At 39.0% G+C, this 13,043-nt stretch overlaps 2 protein-coding genes across 4 annotated transcripts; both read right to left on the bottom strand.

Moving 5' to 3' along the window:
• Positions 1 to 229: 229 nt before the first annotated feature.
• RB195_017130 (uncharacterized protein) lies at positions 230 to 10,271 on the bottom strand (the record flags this gene model as incomplete). 3 transcript variants are annotated; one of them, XM_064183986.1, is made up of 19 exons in its annotated part: positions 230 to 418; positions 520 to 735; positions 1,664 to 1,853; positions 2,487 to 2,524; positions 2,595 to 2,605; positions 2,879 to 2,986; positions 3,038 to 3,049; positions 5,898 to 6,018; positions 6,224 to 6,301; positions 6,381 to 6,541; positions 6,617 to 6,782; positions 7,674 to 7,890; positions 8,096 to 8,235; positions 8,290 to 8,379; positions 8,644 to 8,821; positions 8,879 to 8,947; positions 9,040 to 9,224; positions 9,970 to 10,075; positions 10,135 to 10,271. In XM_064183986.1, the coding sequence occupies 19 exons, from the start codon at positions 10,269 to 10,271 to the stop codon at positions 230 to 232; spliced, it is 2,412 nt and encodes an 803-aa protein (XP_064039866.1). The 3 variants fall into 3 exon arrangements, with proteins under 3 accessions (XP_064039866.1, XP_013293261.2, XP_064039867.1); XM_064183985.1 differs by lacking the exons at positions 230 to 418; positions 520 to 735; positions 1,664 to 1,853; ... (1 more) ...; positions 2,595 to 2,605; positions 2,879 to 2,986 and having other exon boundaries at positions 3,000 to 3,049; XM_013437807.2 differs by lacking the exons at positions 2,879 to 2,986; positions 3,038 to 3,049; positions 5,898 to 6,018; ... (9 more) ...; positions 9,970 to 10,075; positions 10,135 to 10,271 and having other exon boundaries at positions 2,487 to 2,599.
• Positions 10,272 to 10,616: 345 nt separating this feature from the next.
• Positions 10,617 to 11,770, bottom strand: RB195_017129 (uncharacterized protein; the record flags this gene model as incomplete). Its single annotated transcript, XM_064183984.1, has 5 exons — positions 10,617 to 10,733; positions 10,907 to 11,050; positions 11,107 to 11,188; positions 11,564 to 11,644; positions 11,697 to 11,770. The coding sequence occupies 5 exons, from the start codon at positions 11,768 to 11,770 to the stop codon at positions 10,617 to 10,619; spliced, it is 498 nt and encodes a 165-aa protein (XP_064039865.1).
• Between the last annotated feature and the right edge of the window lie 1,273 nt (positions 11,771 to 13,043).

Here is a 13,043-nt window from a genome sequence, read left to right as displayed (position 1 = left end):
TTCAACAACTCCTATGTAACCAGAGGCTGTCGAGAAACGGCTCGGTATAGTTATACAGACACGTAGGATCACGTAGGATTCATTGCATATGTACACATCGTATCACAATTAAGTAAAGCCAGTAAATCAATCGGTGACTTGTTAGCCAAGTACCACTAGTCATCGGGGAATCGTCTACGAAAAGTCAATTTAACGGAATTGTCATCAATAATTCCTTGAGAGGTTAACTTCAAGCACGCTTCGGGTTGACAAAGAGGCCTAGGTGGATATTTCCAGACAAAATGAGGTATTGTGCAGTATAATATGTGCTTAAAATGATTAGTTCGGAATATGGGAGTCTATATCCAGTATCTGCCAAGATCAGCACCGAGTCGGAAATGTAGAATAACGTATAGCCAATAAATCGTAGATAGAGACCCTGAATATTGTAAATTAGAAAGAATAGAAAAAGGAAAATGAGAGAAATGATATCTAATAGCTGCATTCCTACATAAAAAGAAATTCATAGAAAAATCCCACCTGTTCATCATCACCACGTTTGCGATTTATGTAGTGCGAAGCAGTAATTATAAGACAAGAAGAAAGAATTAATGAGTACATGGTCATGATAGCGACTGCGAATGGATGATCGTTTAATAATGGAAACACACACAAATGACCGATAAATGCGTTCCACGCAAGAATTGCGATAGCTAGAGGCCAGCAGATAATCAGAGGACGGGACAGGAACTGTGTCTGAAAAAGGAACTAAATAAGAAATGGAATAAACAATAGGAATGAAGCAATTGATATTGCTATTTATGTAATAAAGCAGCGCGAAACGAACTCTTCGAACGATATTCGCCAACATACGACTAAAATAAAATAAAAATAAATAAAATAAATACTAAATAAAATACGACTTGAGAAGGGATGAAATGCTTGTCCAATGGCCGCTTTGAACCGTTGACCGTGCAGTCGCAGCAGAACCTTTTACCACTGCGCTACACTCTCTTCTTCATTGATTCAATACTTTTTACATACTTAAAAAGTTCCCTATACCTTCTTCAAGAATGCAGGAGGAAACTTAACTTTCTATTATCAGCCTTTTGATTTTGAAAACAAAAAAGTACACACACACAATAATAGGAATTTCTGCGCTATTACATCCCCTACCCTTCTTAAATTTACGCGGTCTATTTAACATGAGTCTAAATTCACTATGTTGAAATTTCTTGCTTCACTCTAGGACATATTCCAATGAGCGGCACATAATACTGAAAAGTGTTGTCAAAATATTTTACCTATAATTTGCGAACAAACAAAATTAAAGTCTAATCACATGGTTTCTTAGACAGAGAGTCTTTAAGTTTCATATTTCATCATGCCTACTTTATGGATTACAAACCTTTTTAAGTACCTGTCGACACAATAGTTTTCAGTACTTTTTTTTCTCTCATTTCCTTTTGAACGAAACCGAAAGTAACACCAACTCAATCATAAATAGGAAATTAGAGAGGGAGTGGGTCATTAACACCTCTAAAGCGTGGTTAGTACTCTTTACAAATCCATCTAGACTCTAATTTACTGTCTTTATATTTCATGACAAAAAAAGCAGACAATTTCATCAAATATCACACTGATGCGGTAATTAAGAACTGAGCAAGATTGCAATAAAACATACCATATAGAAGAGATGTCCTATTCCAAATGCGATAGCTCCAGGAACAATGCCTTCATGGCTTAAACCAATCAAGACATCGCCAATACCGCCGAAAAGTAGTCCAAGTGCACACATTTTGCGATCTTTCTTTGACAGGCCTCCTCCATCAACAGCAGCGTAAAAAGTGAGGAACACAATTGGAATCACTTTCCTGTAAGTTTAGACAAATATTTCACAAAAACGAGACATAAATTAGATAGATCAAAGAAAAAAAACAGGCAGTTATACAGCCCTAATACTTAGTATCGTCCGAAGTACTCAATTTAGCTTAAATTTTGATAGATTTGAAACATGTACAAATATAGTTAATCTTACATGAAAGCACATTTGAAAACCCGAACGCAGTCTTCATCCGAAACTAACCAGCGCGGTTGTACGAGGGGCACATTAATGATGATGAGGGTGTCAGAAGAAGACACATTCGAAGATCCATCGTTCGGGGTTGAGCTGGATCATGTGATCCTCCTTCTTCACAAATTTATTCGTAACAGTACTCCACAAGATTTAATGAAATTTCTGGCCTCATAGTTCCCCAGAAATTTGAGAGTAACATAATCAACATCAATTATGAAATTATTGAGTTTATGTATTTTGTTCAAAACCTATGGGGATGTCGCATATCGCATACACGTATTTTCCTCACCAACCTAGGAAAGAAATACTCGGACATTATGCCTGTTAGATAACACATTATTGGACGCATAAAAGTCAATGAGCGAGTGTTTGAAAACAATTTAGGTGGTCAATTAAGAAGCCCACAACCTGTATCCTGTTAAAAACTTACCATATTGCATACATAGCATTGAAGAACTTGGTGAAACCCTGTGATCGGTTATAAAAGTTGACAATTAGTAGGAAATACACCGCGCCAACAGCGAATATGGAAGGAGACCGCATTTATGACTGAAAAGAACGAATTAGAAATTAATAATACTCCGGAAAGCATAACATTCCAGGGAATTCTGAGGCGGTTGTCAATAGCAACATCAAAAAAGTGTGCAGAAGCGAAGGAAAAATCGCCAATATCGCGGATCGCAATTGCTGAAAATGCTTGCACAAATATATACGGTGATAAGATAATGCACGGCGATAAGTTTCTGCCAAGCTAGTGAGTTCGCCATCTGAAGACTGAAGTCGCACAAGCGTGTTACACTCCTGTAGAGAGACAACACAGACCTAGTAAGAGTGCTTCTGAGCCTGTCAAGAGCCTCAGTCGTCGAGTGCAAAATGAGTCGAGGGAGTCGTCCAACAACCAACAAATCCAGACAGGTGTGTCAATCACTCCTGCTACACTCTCTCAGATAAGGACTTGGTCTCGCCCCGCCGTTTTCTGACTAGATGTGGAGGCTGAAACGAACTGTATCAGTTTATTTGCGAATTAATGACACTTAAGGTCAGCTATATTACACTTGGTATAGGTGAAAGGTTCTAAGTTTCTCCAAATGAGTAAATGATAAGTTAAAGATAAAGTAAAACCACAACAAGACCAACTCAGCCGCTGCTTGAGAGCACTACAATTTAGTAAATGGATACGACCGTCTAACTGTTCGATTAAGTATAAAACAAATCACAGGTAAACTTGACCTTTTGATACTGTAACTGCCAATATTCACAACAAAATTCTGCCTATTCGCTGGGACTTATATTTTACACGTCATTAACCATACATGGGACGTGATAGAACACTTCCGCTTCATAAGAAATAACCCTTTCTGATTAACAACGACGGCAATGCGTAAAAAAACGAGATTCGTAGATGTAACTGTTTGTGACAAGGTGGAAAAATTGTGCCTAATGCAGAAAACTAGGCGGTTCACATCCATTGAAGCAATAATGGCAGAGCGCTCGTTGTTCGGACGTAAACAACTGGCCGCAAAGGAGGAAATTCAATAGAAGAGATTTAAGCGCCTAGAATTCAAGGAATGGATCAATGTTCTGGAGACCCTAGAACTAGAAATATTCATTTGAAATCTTCAAGTAAAAAAAAGAAGAAGGAAAGAGATCACATACAATTTGTGCGGTTTGAAAAAAGTTAGCAATTTTTCAAATAATAAACGATTTTTAGGTTTCTCAGAAGTGTAGTTACTACACCGAAATTAACATAAAAAAAACCTTCACGTAACGAAATTAAGATCTTTTTAAAACGCATTCGATGCAGATGGTTAATGACGTGTGAAAATACTGGATGCAAACAATTTTCGAGAAGTTACGGCCTGAAATCAGCAACAAGAAAGTACCAGTTTCCCAAAAACGGGAGATAAGAAGGTCGTAAACTGACAACATGGTCTGCTTAGGCCGAATAATTCAAAGTTTTCGCGCAATGAAAAAAGGGCCACGAGATGAAAGCGAACTGGAAAATACATAACGATGCGAAACTTGAATCTTTCAACCTATATGTGGAACAAATAGGCGGCACTCAAAATAAGTGTACTATTTGTGATGTTTGATGTGATGCGAAAACGAAAATAAAGAGTGGTATCCCAACCAGAAAAGAACAAGAAGATTAGTTCATATTTTTTGAGTTTACTCGTCAAATAAAGAAAGCAATAAAAGTTATGGTCGTTCAACCATCAAAACACAAAGGTCGCAGGTCGCTAAAAATCATCACATGTTTTACGTCGGGACAGTGACGATTAGTAAATACGGTCGCCTTGTTTGTTGAACCAAAAGTCAAAAATCCATCACTATCAAAAAAATGAACTCGGTACGGATGAACAAATAATAATTATAAAAAGCACATATCAATATAGAATTCCTTCAGTTCTTTGTTACAGGGAAGAGAAATCATGATCATGATATATAATAACGAGCTTAGTCCGTGTGTGTGTATGTATGTGTGTGTTTGTCTGTGTGTCACAAAATTCAAAAAGGGAGGTGCGACGGGTCCACCGGCGTCGGATTGGAGCGCCGACGCCAGATAACTACAAAATTGGCTGCGACGGGTTCCCCGGCGTCGGGTTGGGGCGCCGGCGTCAGATAGCTGTAATGTGGGGTGCGACGGGTCCTCCGGCGTCGGATTGGTGCGCCGGCGCCGGATACCTGTAAAAGGGGGTGTGTTTGTGTGTGTTTGTCTGTGCGTCACGAAATTCAAAAAAGGGGGTGCGACGGGTCCACCGGCGTCGGATTGGAGCGCCGACGCCAGATAACTACAAAATTGGCTGCGACGGGTCCCCCAGCTTCGCATTGGTGCGCCGGCGCCGGATATCTGTAAAAGGGAGTGCGACGAGTCCATCGGCGTCGGATTGGCGCTCCGGCGCCAGATACCTATGGAAAGAGGTGGGACGGGTCTCGCGGCATCGAAATGTTGCGCAATAACTTCGTGCGCATGTCGCAAAAGGTAAATGGGATGTTTCATAGCCGTGGCCACTGCGCGCGTTGCTTATCACCTCTATGTCTTCTCTAGGCGTCTTTTTCCCTCCATATTTGCCTTAGGTTGGTATAATACCTTCCTCAGAAAGTGGAAACACGAATTAAACCGGCTGCTTAAATAGTAGACTACAGTTTACATGATTTGACCAGGAACATTATCTTTATCAGTAGAATAATGTTTTTCCCGTCATTTTATGCCAAAACATCATTCTTTGATAACTGTTCGAGGGAAACAGAAGGAAAACCCAAATTTCGAGTAATGCATTCAAATTGTGTCTACATTATATTGGTATCGACGGAGTGTTTAAAGCCGAAGTTTGAATATTCTCCAAATGTAGAACTGACGCGTTTAGAAAGAAAACTTTGAAATCTTTTGTTTTTGTTTACAGTAAAAAACAAAGAAGAAAACATTGTTAGAAAAGTGGGGTTCTGATTTTACAGAAAATGTCACTACCATTGATTTTTGATCAATTGATCAGTGAAGACGAGCGAAGAGAACACCACAAAAAAGTCTGAGGTCCGTCTTTAGCCGGACATTCAGACTGGTAATTAAATAACGTCATAAACAATTTCCTTAGCAATTATCAGAATAAGCCAATTTTTTCTTGATCTTTATCAAGCAACATTCCTTGGTTCAACAAGCCAGATGTCTTGGTTTTTAAGTGTAATTGCTCTCTAGTCGTTTTTTTTAACATATTGGGACAGAGAAAGACTGAAAACAATGCACGCACAATAGTTCTCAACAGCGACGCAGAAAAGATGTTTGGGCGGTCCCCCACCTGGCTGTGTCAAAGATTAGCAAACAGTGAAATGGCCGAAGTCTTACCATCAAGCTGATCACGCGTGATCATGTGCAAGCTGTAAGAAGCATTCCCAAAAGCAAAGTCCAGAGGGGAATCTAGGGTAGAAATTTCTCGATCACCAAGCAAACTAGCAGTGAAGAGCATCTGAAGTATCAAATAGTTTCCTGGTTAAAATTCCTACACTCAGCAAACACTAAGCTCTCGTGTTCACATAAATGTGAGAGGAATTGTGCAAACGTGGACCTGGATTGGTCTCAGCGCGAAATTATTTATGTAAATCACATTTTCCGTCGTTTTTTTTCGTTTGACGTGTGTTTCGCTAAAAAAAAAAACTATCTACAAGCTTAACCTTGTAAATAACAGTAACAGACTGATCGGACGTCAAGCAAGGAATAGTTATCAAACGATCTGGTACGGTTCGCCAAATCTGAAAAAGATATGCAATATCCAGGAGAGAAAAAAGTAATGATAAGCTCACGAGTAAAATGAAAAATGAGAAAACATACATTCAAAGCTTTGCGTACAATTTTCGGCTCTAATCGGCATTCTCCAAGAGGAACAACCAGCAAGACATGAAGATTGTTTCTCTTTACAATGGAAAACAAGTCTCGATGTCTTTTTACACCAGTAATAATTTCTACAGGAACAGAAGTTTCCCACATTTCACCTAGAAATAAGAAAAAAAACGACTCTCTAAACAATTTTCCAAACTTATGTTAATGAAAGAGATAGTAATGCTCACGAAATGGACTGATCTCCTCATCTCTCCAAATAATTGTCGCAGAAGAAATAAGACCTTCAGAAACCAGTTGTCTCACTAACCGAACTGTATACTTTGCTGTCTTGGAATCAGAATGAGCAAGAAGTGATAGCGGTGTAGCTGGTTCAAAGTGTGGAAGAGTGAACATCTAGAAAAAAATTGTGATGACAGCTCCATATCAAAATTTCATTTTGAAGTGCTACAAGAAAAGAAGGGAGCTCATCGCACTGATATGCATTCCTTAAGTTTTCAAAGAATAATGAAAGTACTGGATATTCTCCAACATTAGTATTGCAATGTGTAAGATGCATTAAAATGAGTATCACCTGAGAGATGTCCTTGAGAGCGGAATTAATTTGTTCACTACGAGAGGTGAAAAGAATTTCCATTAATTTTTTTTTTCAAAAAAGAGTTTGAAACTACAATGGCGGAATTTGAAAACTAAATTTTTAAATTTTACCGCGTAAGTCGGCATCAAAACAAAGACCTCCCTTCACAGCGCTACTACAAAAAAGCTATGTTCAACTCCAGAAGTCGAAAGAGACAGAGAAATCGACACAAGTATAGAAATACGAACCGATCAAGAAAAGGAATTTCATAAATCTAGAGAAAAAAAGCGAGAGTTAAAACTTTCCTTTTAAGATGATCAATTTACACGTTTTCTTAACATCTTCACTTATACCACGGACTTTTCAGACTCGTCCAAGAAAATCTAAAGTGTACATGAAGTATTTCTGTATTATACACTACTCTTCGTATTACATTGCAAATTCAGGTAATTTTGCATAATAACGTTTTTGAGATTCATTTTTGTTGCTTTGCAGCGGAACCGCACGAGGAGATTCAATAAGACAGTTGGTTATTTCTTGTAAAAGGCAGCAAAAAAGGGATTGAAGTGCAAGAAGAAAAACAGAGTACCACTTTACTTTGAACAATGCTCAATAAACAGCGGAAAGCTATTAGTTTCACAAAAACTGAAAACTGATAACAAAAGACAACGTCAGTTAAACTAAGATAGCTGCTACAAAATGTATCTTACCTGTTCAGGTTGTTTATTCCATTGTTCGTAAGTGAGGGTTTTCAAAGGCAACATCCGAGCTTCCAGCACCCGTAAAGTAATGTTAACTATCCCTTCCAGTGAAGAAAAGTTTTCAAACACAGCCTGCATCTGGGAGCGTATTGCTTGAACTTTGGAATCTTCCAATGAGCTGATCACGTCCAAAACTCGAGAGAGACTCGCTGGGTGTAACGAAATCCTGAAGTGGATGCACATAATTGGGTAAAGTGGCTAAAGAAAGCGAGGATATGCAACTTATTCCACTTGCTCAACTTTTTTTTGCATCCGTCATTAAATTTAACAGATATAACCTACTAGTGTGATGTGATTATTTTAACTTCTACAAGAAATCCTCATAAAAACGAACAAGTATACATTAATCTCCAAAAAGCAAACTTCCTCACAGGTGCCAGTCGATGTAGTCAGAAAAAGGAAGCACGTAGTTTGGAGTGAATATCACTGGAACAACTGATGACTCTAATGCTTTGTAGAGTGCCCGTTTGAAGAGCGGCATTCGTTCATGTACCAGTACGAATTTCGATTCCTGCAAAAAAAGGAGAATTAATGAGAAAATCACAAAAGAATTACAAGCACACACCCGAAGTGCAGTTCTCCAATCAATTCTGTTTCCTGATAAATCGCAAGTGAACCATGGATGAGTGTTACATTCAGTTATAATTGTAACATCCTAGAAAGTAGCAGTTTTGAAAATAATGTTATGAACTGAGATAGGACTTTATTCGCTGCTTCTATATCATGAATCATATGTTAGTCAATCACGAAGTAGACTGTTTAAAAAAATCGAAGATTAGCTGTTGAAGGGAAATGAAAAGAGAAAATGCATCAAGTAGTCACATTTCATCGGTATAAAAAGTTATTCGATTGTCGAAAAATGAACAAATGTTCTCCTCGTGGAGCAGTGCACTATAAAAAGAATGAATGAGTAACCAACCTTCGAATCACCGAATATCTCCATGCACTCTTCCTTGAAAGATGTTGACGCGTTCATCATAAGTACAAGTAGATTATTTCGGGTCACCGTGTTGTTAATACCAGAAGAGACAAAACCAGGAAAAGGCGGAAGTGAAATATCTAAGTGATGACGGTACAAATGTCGAGAGGTCATAGTGCTGAAGAAATCTATGATCACCACAACAAAGAGCTTTCTAGAATGGAATAAAGACTACCCGGCCATGATCTGTCTAAATGTATGCCTCCACTGTCCTATTAATGTAAAGATGAGGACGTTGTAGAATCTAAGGTAAAACTCATGTGACTTATCTAATTTCCACAGTGCGTAAACGAATAGACACCGTGAAAAATTTGTGTATAATTGTCCTTTCCTTACCTTTCACTTATCATTCCTGCTATAAAATGCGCCATTTCGATGCTGGGAAAACGATGAAGATTGAGAAAATCGACACCAGGTAACACAATACACGCGTCTTTCGGGTCTAATACAGAATATAACTTGAGCATTGATCGGATTATATGGAACTCTTTTGAGGGAAGAGGTGTAATTACATCTCCGTTCTGAAATACGGCACGTTTTTTTAGATTATCACACTTTCTAGTTCTCGCTGAGCATCCTTAGCTTCTTTCAGGATTGTGTTCAAATGAACAATTGTGACAAATAAGTGGGATGCCTAGACTGGAAAGACTATTGAGAGGTATCAACTCTTAGATTACTTCAAATTGTAGTCATTGTGTGTTCATTTTATTCAGTTGTAATTCTAGGACTGATCCATAGTTCCTCATTATCGATCACCGCTATACTGAGGCTATAGCTAGACGCTTTGTTGCTACACGATCGTCATGAAACGGCGACCAATCACAACACACAAAAACTGCGACAGAGCTTGACCAATCAATCCAAAAGATGAGAAGAAGTATTGCGAGCATTAAACAAATCTTCCTCTGAGAAATCACTCTGCTAATGAAACGAAGCTCGACCCAAATTTAAAGGAAAAAATTGGTCTGATGAAGGATAGCTCAGAACCATTGAAATAAACTTAAGGAATAATTTCACAATGATTATAGGCTACTGAGAATGTGAAGGCAAGAACATGAAACCTTTCAATTTCTGTACATTATGCATCTAATGACCTAATCTTTGCACGTATGAACAAAAACTATTCCGACACTAAAGATTGTAAAATTTCACGGAGCGCAAAGACTGGCATCTATTTTAAAAAAAAATTGTAAGCATAAGTTATGTTCTGAAAATGAGGGGCATTTCCTCCTCGAAATTAAGCAGGAAAAAAGAACAAAGTTTTACCTCATCTACAACTGTTAAAAGAGGCTGGATATATACAGATAGGAACCCGTAGTCGAGCATACAATTCTGCGTACGTAAGCAAGTTGACAACGAACAATTCGCATATCTTAACAAAAAAAAAACATCTGAAACCACAATTCCCAAGGAAAGGAAAAAAGTTCACACCTGTGGATATCAAAGCTCGCATTGGACTTTTTTAGTATCCACTTAACAATTTTGGTACCTCTTCTCTGCCGCAAAACTGGACGAAAATACAAAAGCCCGATTGCAAAGGCCACAATGCACCCGTAAAACCATTTCATACGTGTCCTTAAATTGCAATTCCTTATCCACCACATCTAATTATAGAAATGAAAACCAGGACAACTCGGTCACATATAAGTACAAAGTATTTAAAGTATGGAATAATCCGCTTCTCCAACCAAACACATCAAGAAAAATGAAACTAATTTATTCTATACAATCTGACCTTAACGTGCTTCGGATGTGTGTAAGGATTCATCAACGTAAAATACCAACCGGTAGAGTAAAATACAATAAAACTGTTCAAAATTTTGAGGCAGTATCATACAAATCATTAAACCTCAGACTCCTACTTCATTAATGAATCAGAATAAAAAGACCTAGTAAACAACAATCTGATTGAGCTAATTCCCCTTGAGAACTTCTTGACGAAAATCAGCAACACATTTCTGGTATAGTTCAGAGAGTGGTGCGCACTTTAAGACACGACCAGGATTTGCTTGTAAGCACTTCATAATTTCCTAAAGTATGAATCACATAAATATATTCTGCCTAAAATATCACGGATGTAAATAAGGTTGTATTCGTAAAATAACATCTAAGAAAAAAGCTACAATGCCTACTGTCAAACACATCCATCTACCAAAACTACACAACAATTGTCAGGTGCCCAAAAACGGTTCCATCAACTCACCTTTTCATGGTCTGCACAGACGTTTTCTCTATGATATGCGAAGAATTTTTGTTGAACGCGTTCAACTGTTTCGTCAAAGATGCGCTTTCTTTCCTCAATATCATCCGTTAAATCGGACATTGTGGAAGACTGTCCGTGAACCACCTAAACTGGTGATTATTTCAAGCAGACAAAAACTGCTAGGACAAGATATTCACGACCTTTCTTTGCTGTAGTTCTGAAAGTTTCATCATTTCTTCTCTCAGTCGTGCTTTTTCTTCTCGTTCACGAGCAAGTTCATTTCTTAATTACAATTGTTCATTTACTTCAATATATTTGAGAAAAAAAGAAGAAACCAAAATAAACTGAAGATGAACAAATCTTAAAAGTGTAACAAAACGAAAGAAACTACTTAATAGGTGTATTAGTAGTGTTTTGTTCGAGTTCTGACCATAACAAATACAAACAATATCAAATCTCAAGTCAAGAAAATGAGCCTTACTTGACAAAAATCACTACAAACAGATTGAAATAATATCCAAGACAAACCTGTTCACATTCCAAATGTAATTTTAGGAAAAAACGAGAAGATGAAAGAGTGAGAGGTTCAAAAAGAAAACCGGGAAAACAAGGTAGAAAATGGAGAGTAAACCAACAAAACAAGTTTGAAATACATACCGAAGACGATCAGCATCACTGCCATCACCTTGGTTTTGAGCATTGACTCTCCTTACTACATCAGAAGATACTCCCACAGTCCTGAACGATCAAGAATTAATCCCAGAAAACCGCAATCAAGATCGTCACTCACTTGTACTCTTCTGGAATTTCGCTCCTGTCAATTCGTACGACGTCGGGCTGCTCCTGGCTCTGAGCAGAACCCATTTGCACGGTCGATCTCTACAATTTATTTGAACCCCATAATTCTCAAACACCTAGACAGTTCACGAACTAAAATAACAAGAGTAAGAGTCACAAGAGTTAGCCAGTAAGACCAAAAACATGGGAATCGCAACAGGAACGTAGAGATTTACGAGCATCTGCAGACTCGTTGAAGGAAGATGACGCATTATTGCAGAGTCGTGCGTTTGCTCTTAAATGCTTCTTTTTCTTTTTTTTGTGTACCACTTTTTCATTCTTCTCCCAAAACTAGGTTGTTGCGCCGCACTTTCGTCAAGATGGATATGTTTCCCTGCACTTACACATACGTGCGGCAAAATATATCTATTTTGATGTCTTTATTGTCTTCAAATTTCTATCCATAGAGGTGAAAGTTGTCAAAGCTCTAGGAACAGGGTGCTATTCCCAAAGCTGTGATGGGAATCCACAACGAAGTGAATGAGCCTTGGTCTATAGTCGGCTCGAGAAGACATGATGCCTGGTGTAATTGCGTAAGGGCTGCGCTAGAAGGGATGCGGAAGAATAAGCGGTTGCGATCGAGGGGATCCTTTACTCATCTCTCCTGCATCGCAACTGCAAGCTCCAGCGTGCCGCTTAGACCGCGACAGCGTCCGCAACTACACCTGCTTCAAGTCGTTTCGAGCCGGTCATTCAAGATTCGTTCAGTTCTCACTACTTGAGAATAGGTGAACAGATTTCGCACAGAAATTTTTAAAAAAGTTACTCTTTGCCGTGGGATTTTAATGCTCGTTGGGCTCTACCCCTACGACCTTGACGCCAATGACGCAAACCGGGGGACGATCGATAGGAACCCAAAGCAGATTAGGTGCAGAAAGGCTGTCGGAAGAAAAGAGCAGACACACTCTATACCCTCTATGATCATTAAAGGCATCACCCCACGAATCTGGAGTGGTAGAGATATGGGATGTAGTATAGGTAATCGAGGTGGGAGACTTCGAAAAAGTGGGTGGCTCCGCTCATCTCGCGCTAAATCACCCCAAAAACCGGCCTCCAAAATGCCTATTCGAACGACGCGAACAAGCAACGCGCCACTGTTGCGCTCCGCCCATCTGCCTGTGACTCATCGTGGCTCTTTATGACGCCCCCATGGGCAATTTGCGGTCTCATCTAAATCTACTTAAACGGCTGCGCGGGCGGTCGCGTCGCGGCGCGCTGGCCCACTGCCACTTCTGCCAAATCGGGGGCCCTTCACAAGCGTGAGGGCCTTTAGTGTTAAGAGGCACTCGTAGCTATTCGA

This window comes from Necator americanus, chromosome II (assembly GCF_031761385.1).
Source record: "Necator americanus strain Aroian chromosome II, whole genome shotgun sequence".
NCBI lineage: Eukaryota > Metazoa > Nematoda > Chromadorea > Rhabditida > Ancylostomatidae > Necator > Necator americanus.
The sequence above is the reverse complement of the archived record's forward strand: the minus strand, read 5'-3'. Positions and strand labels throughout refer to the sequence as shown.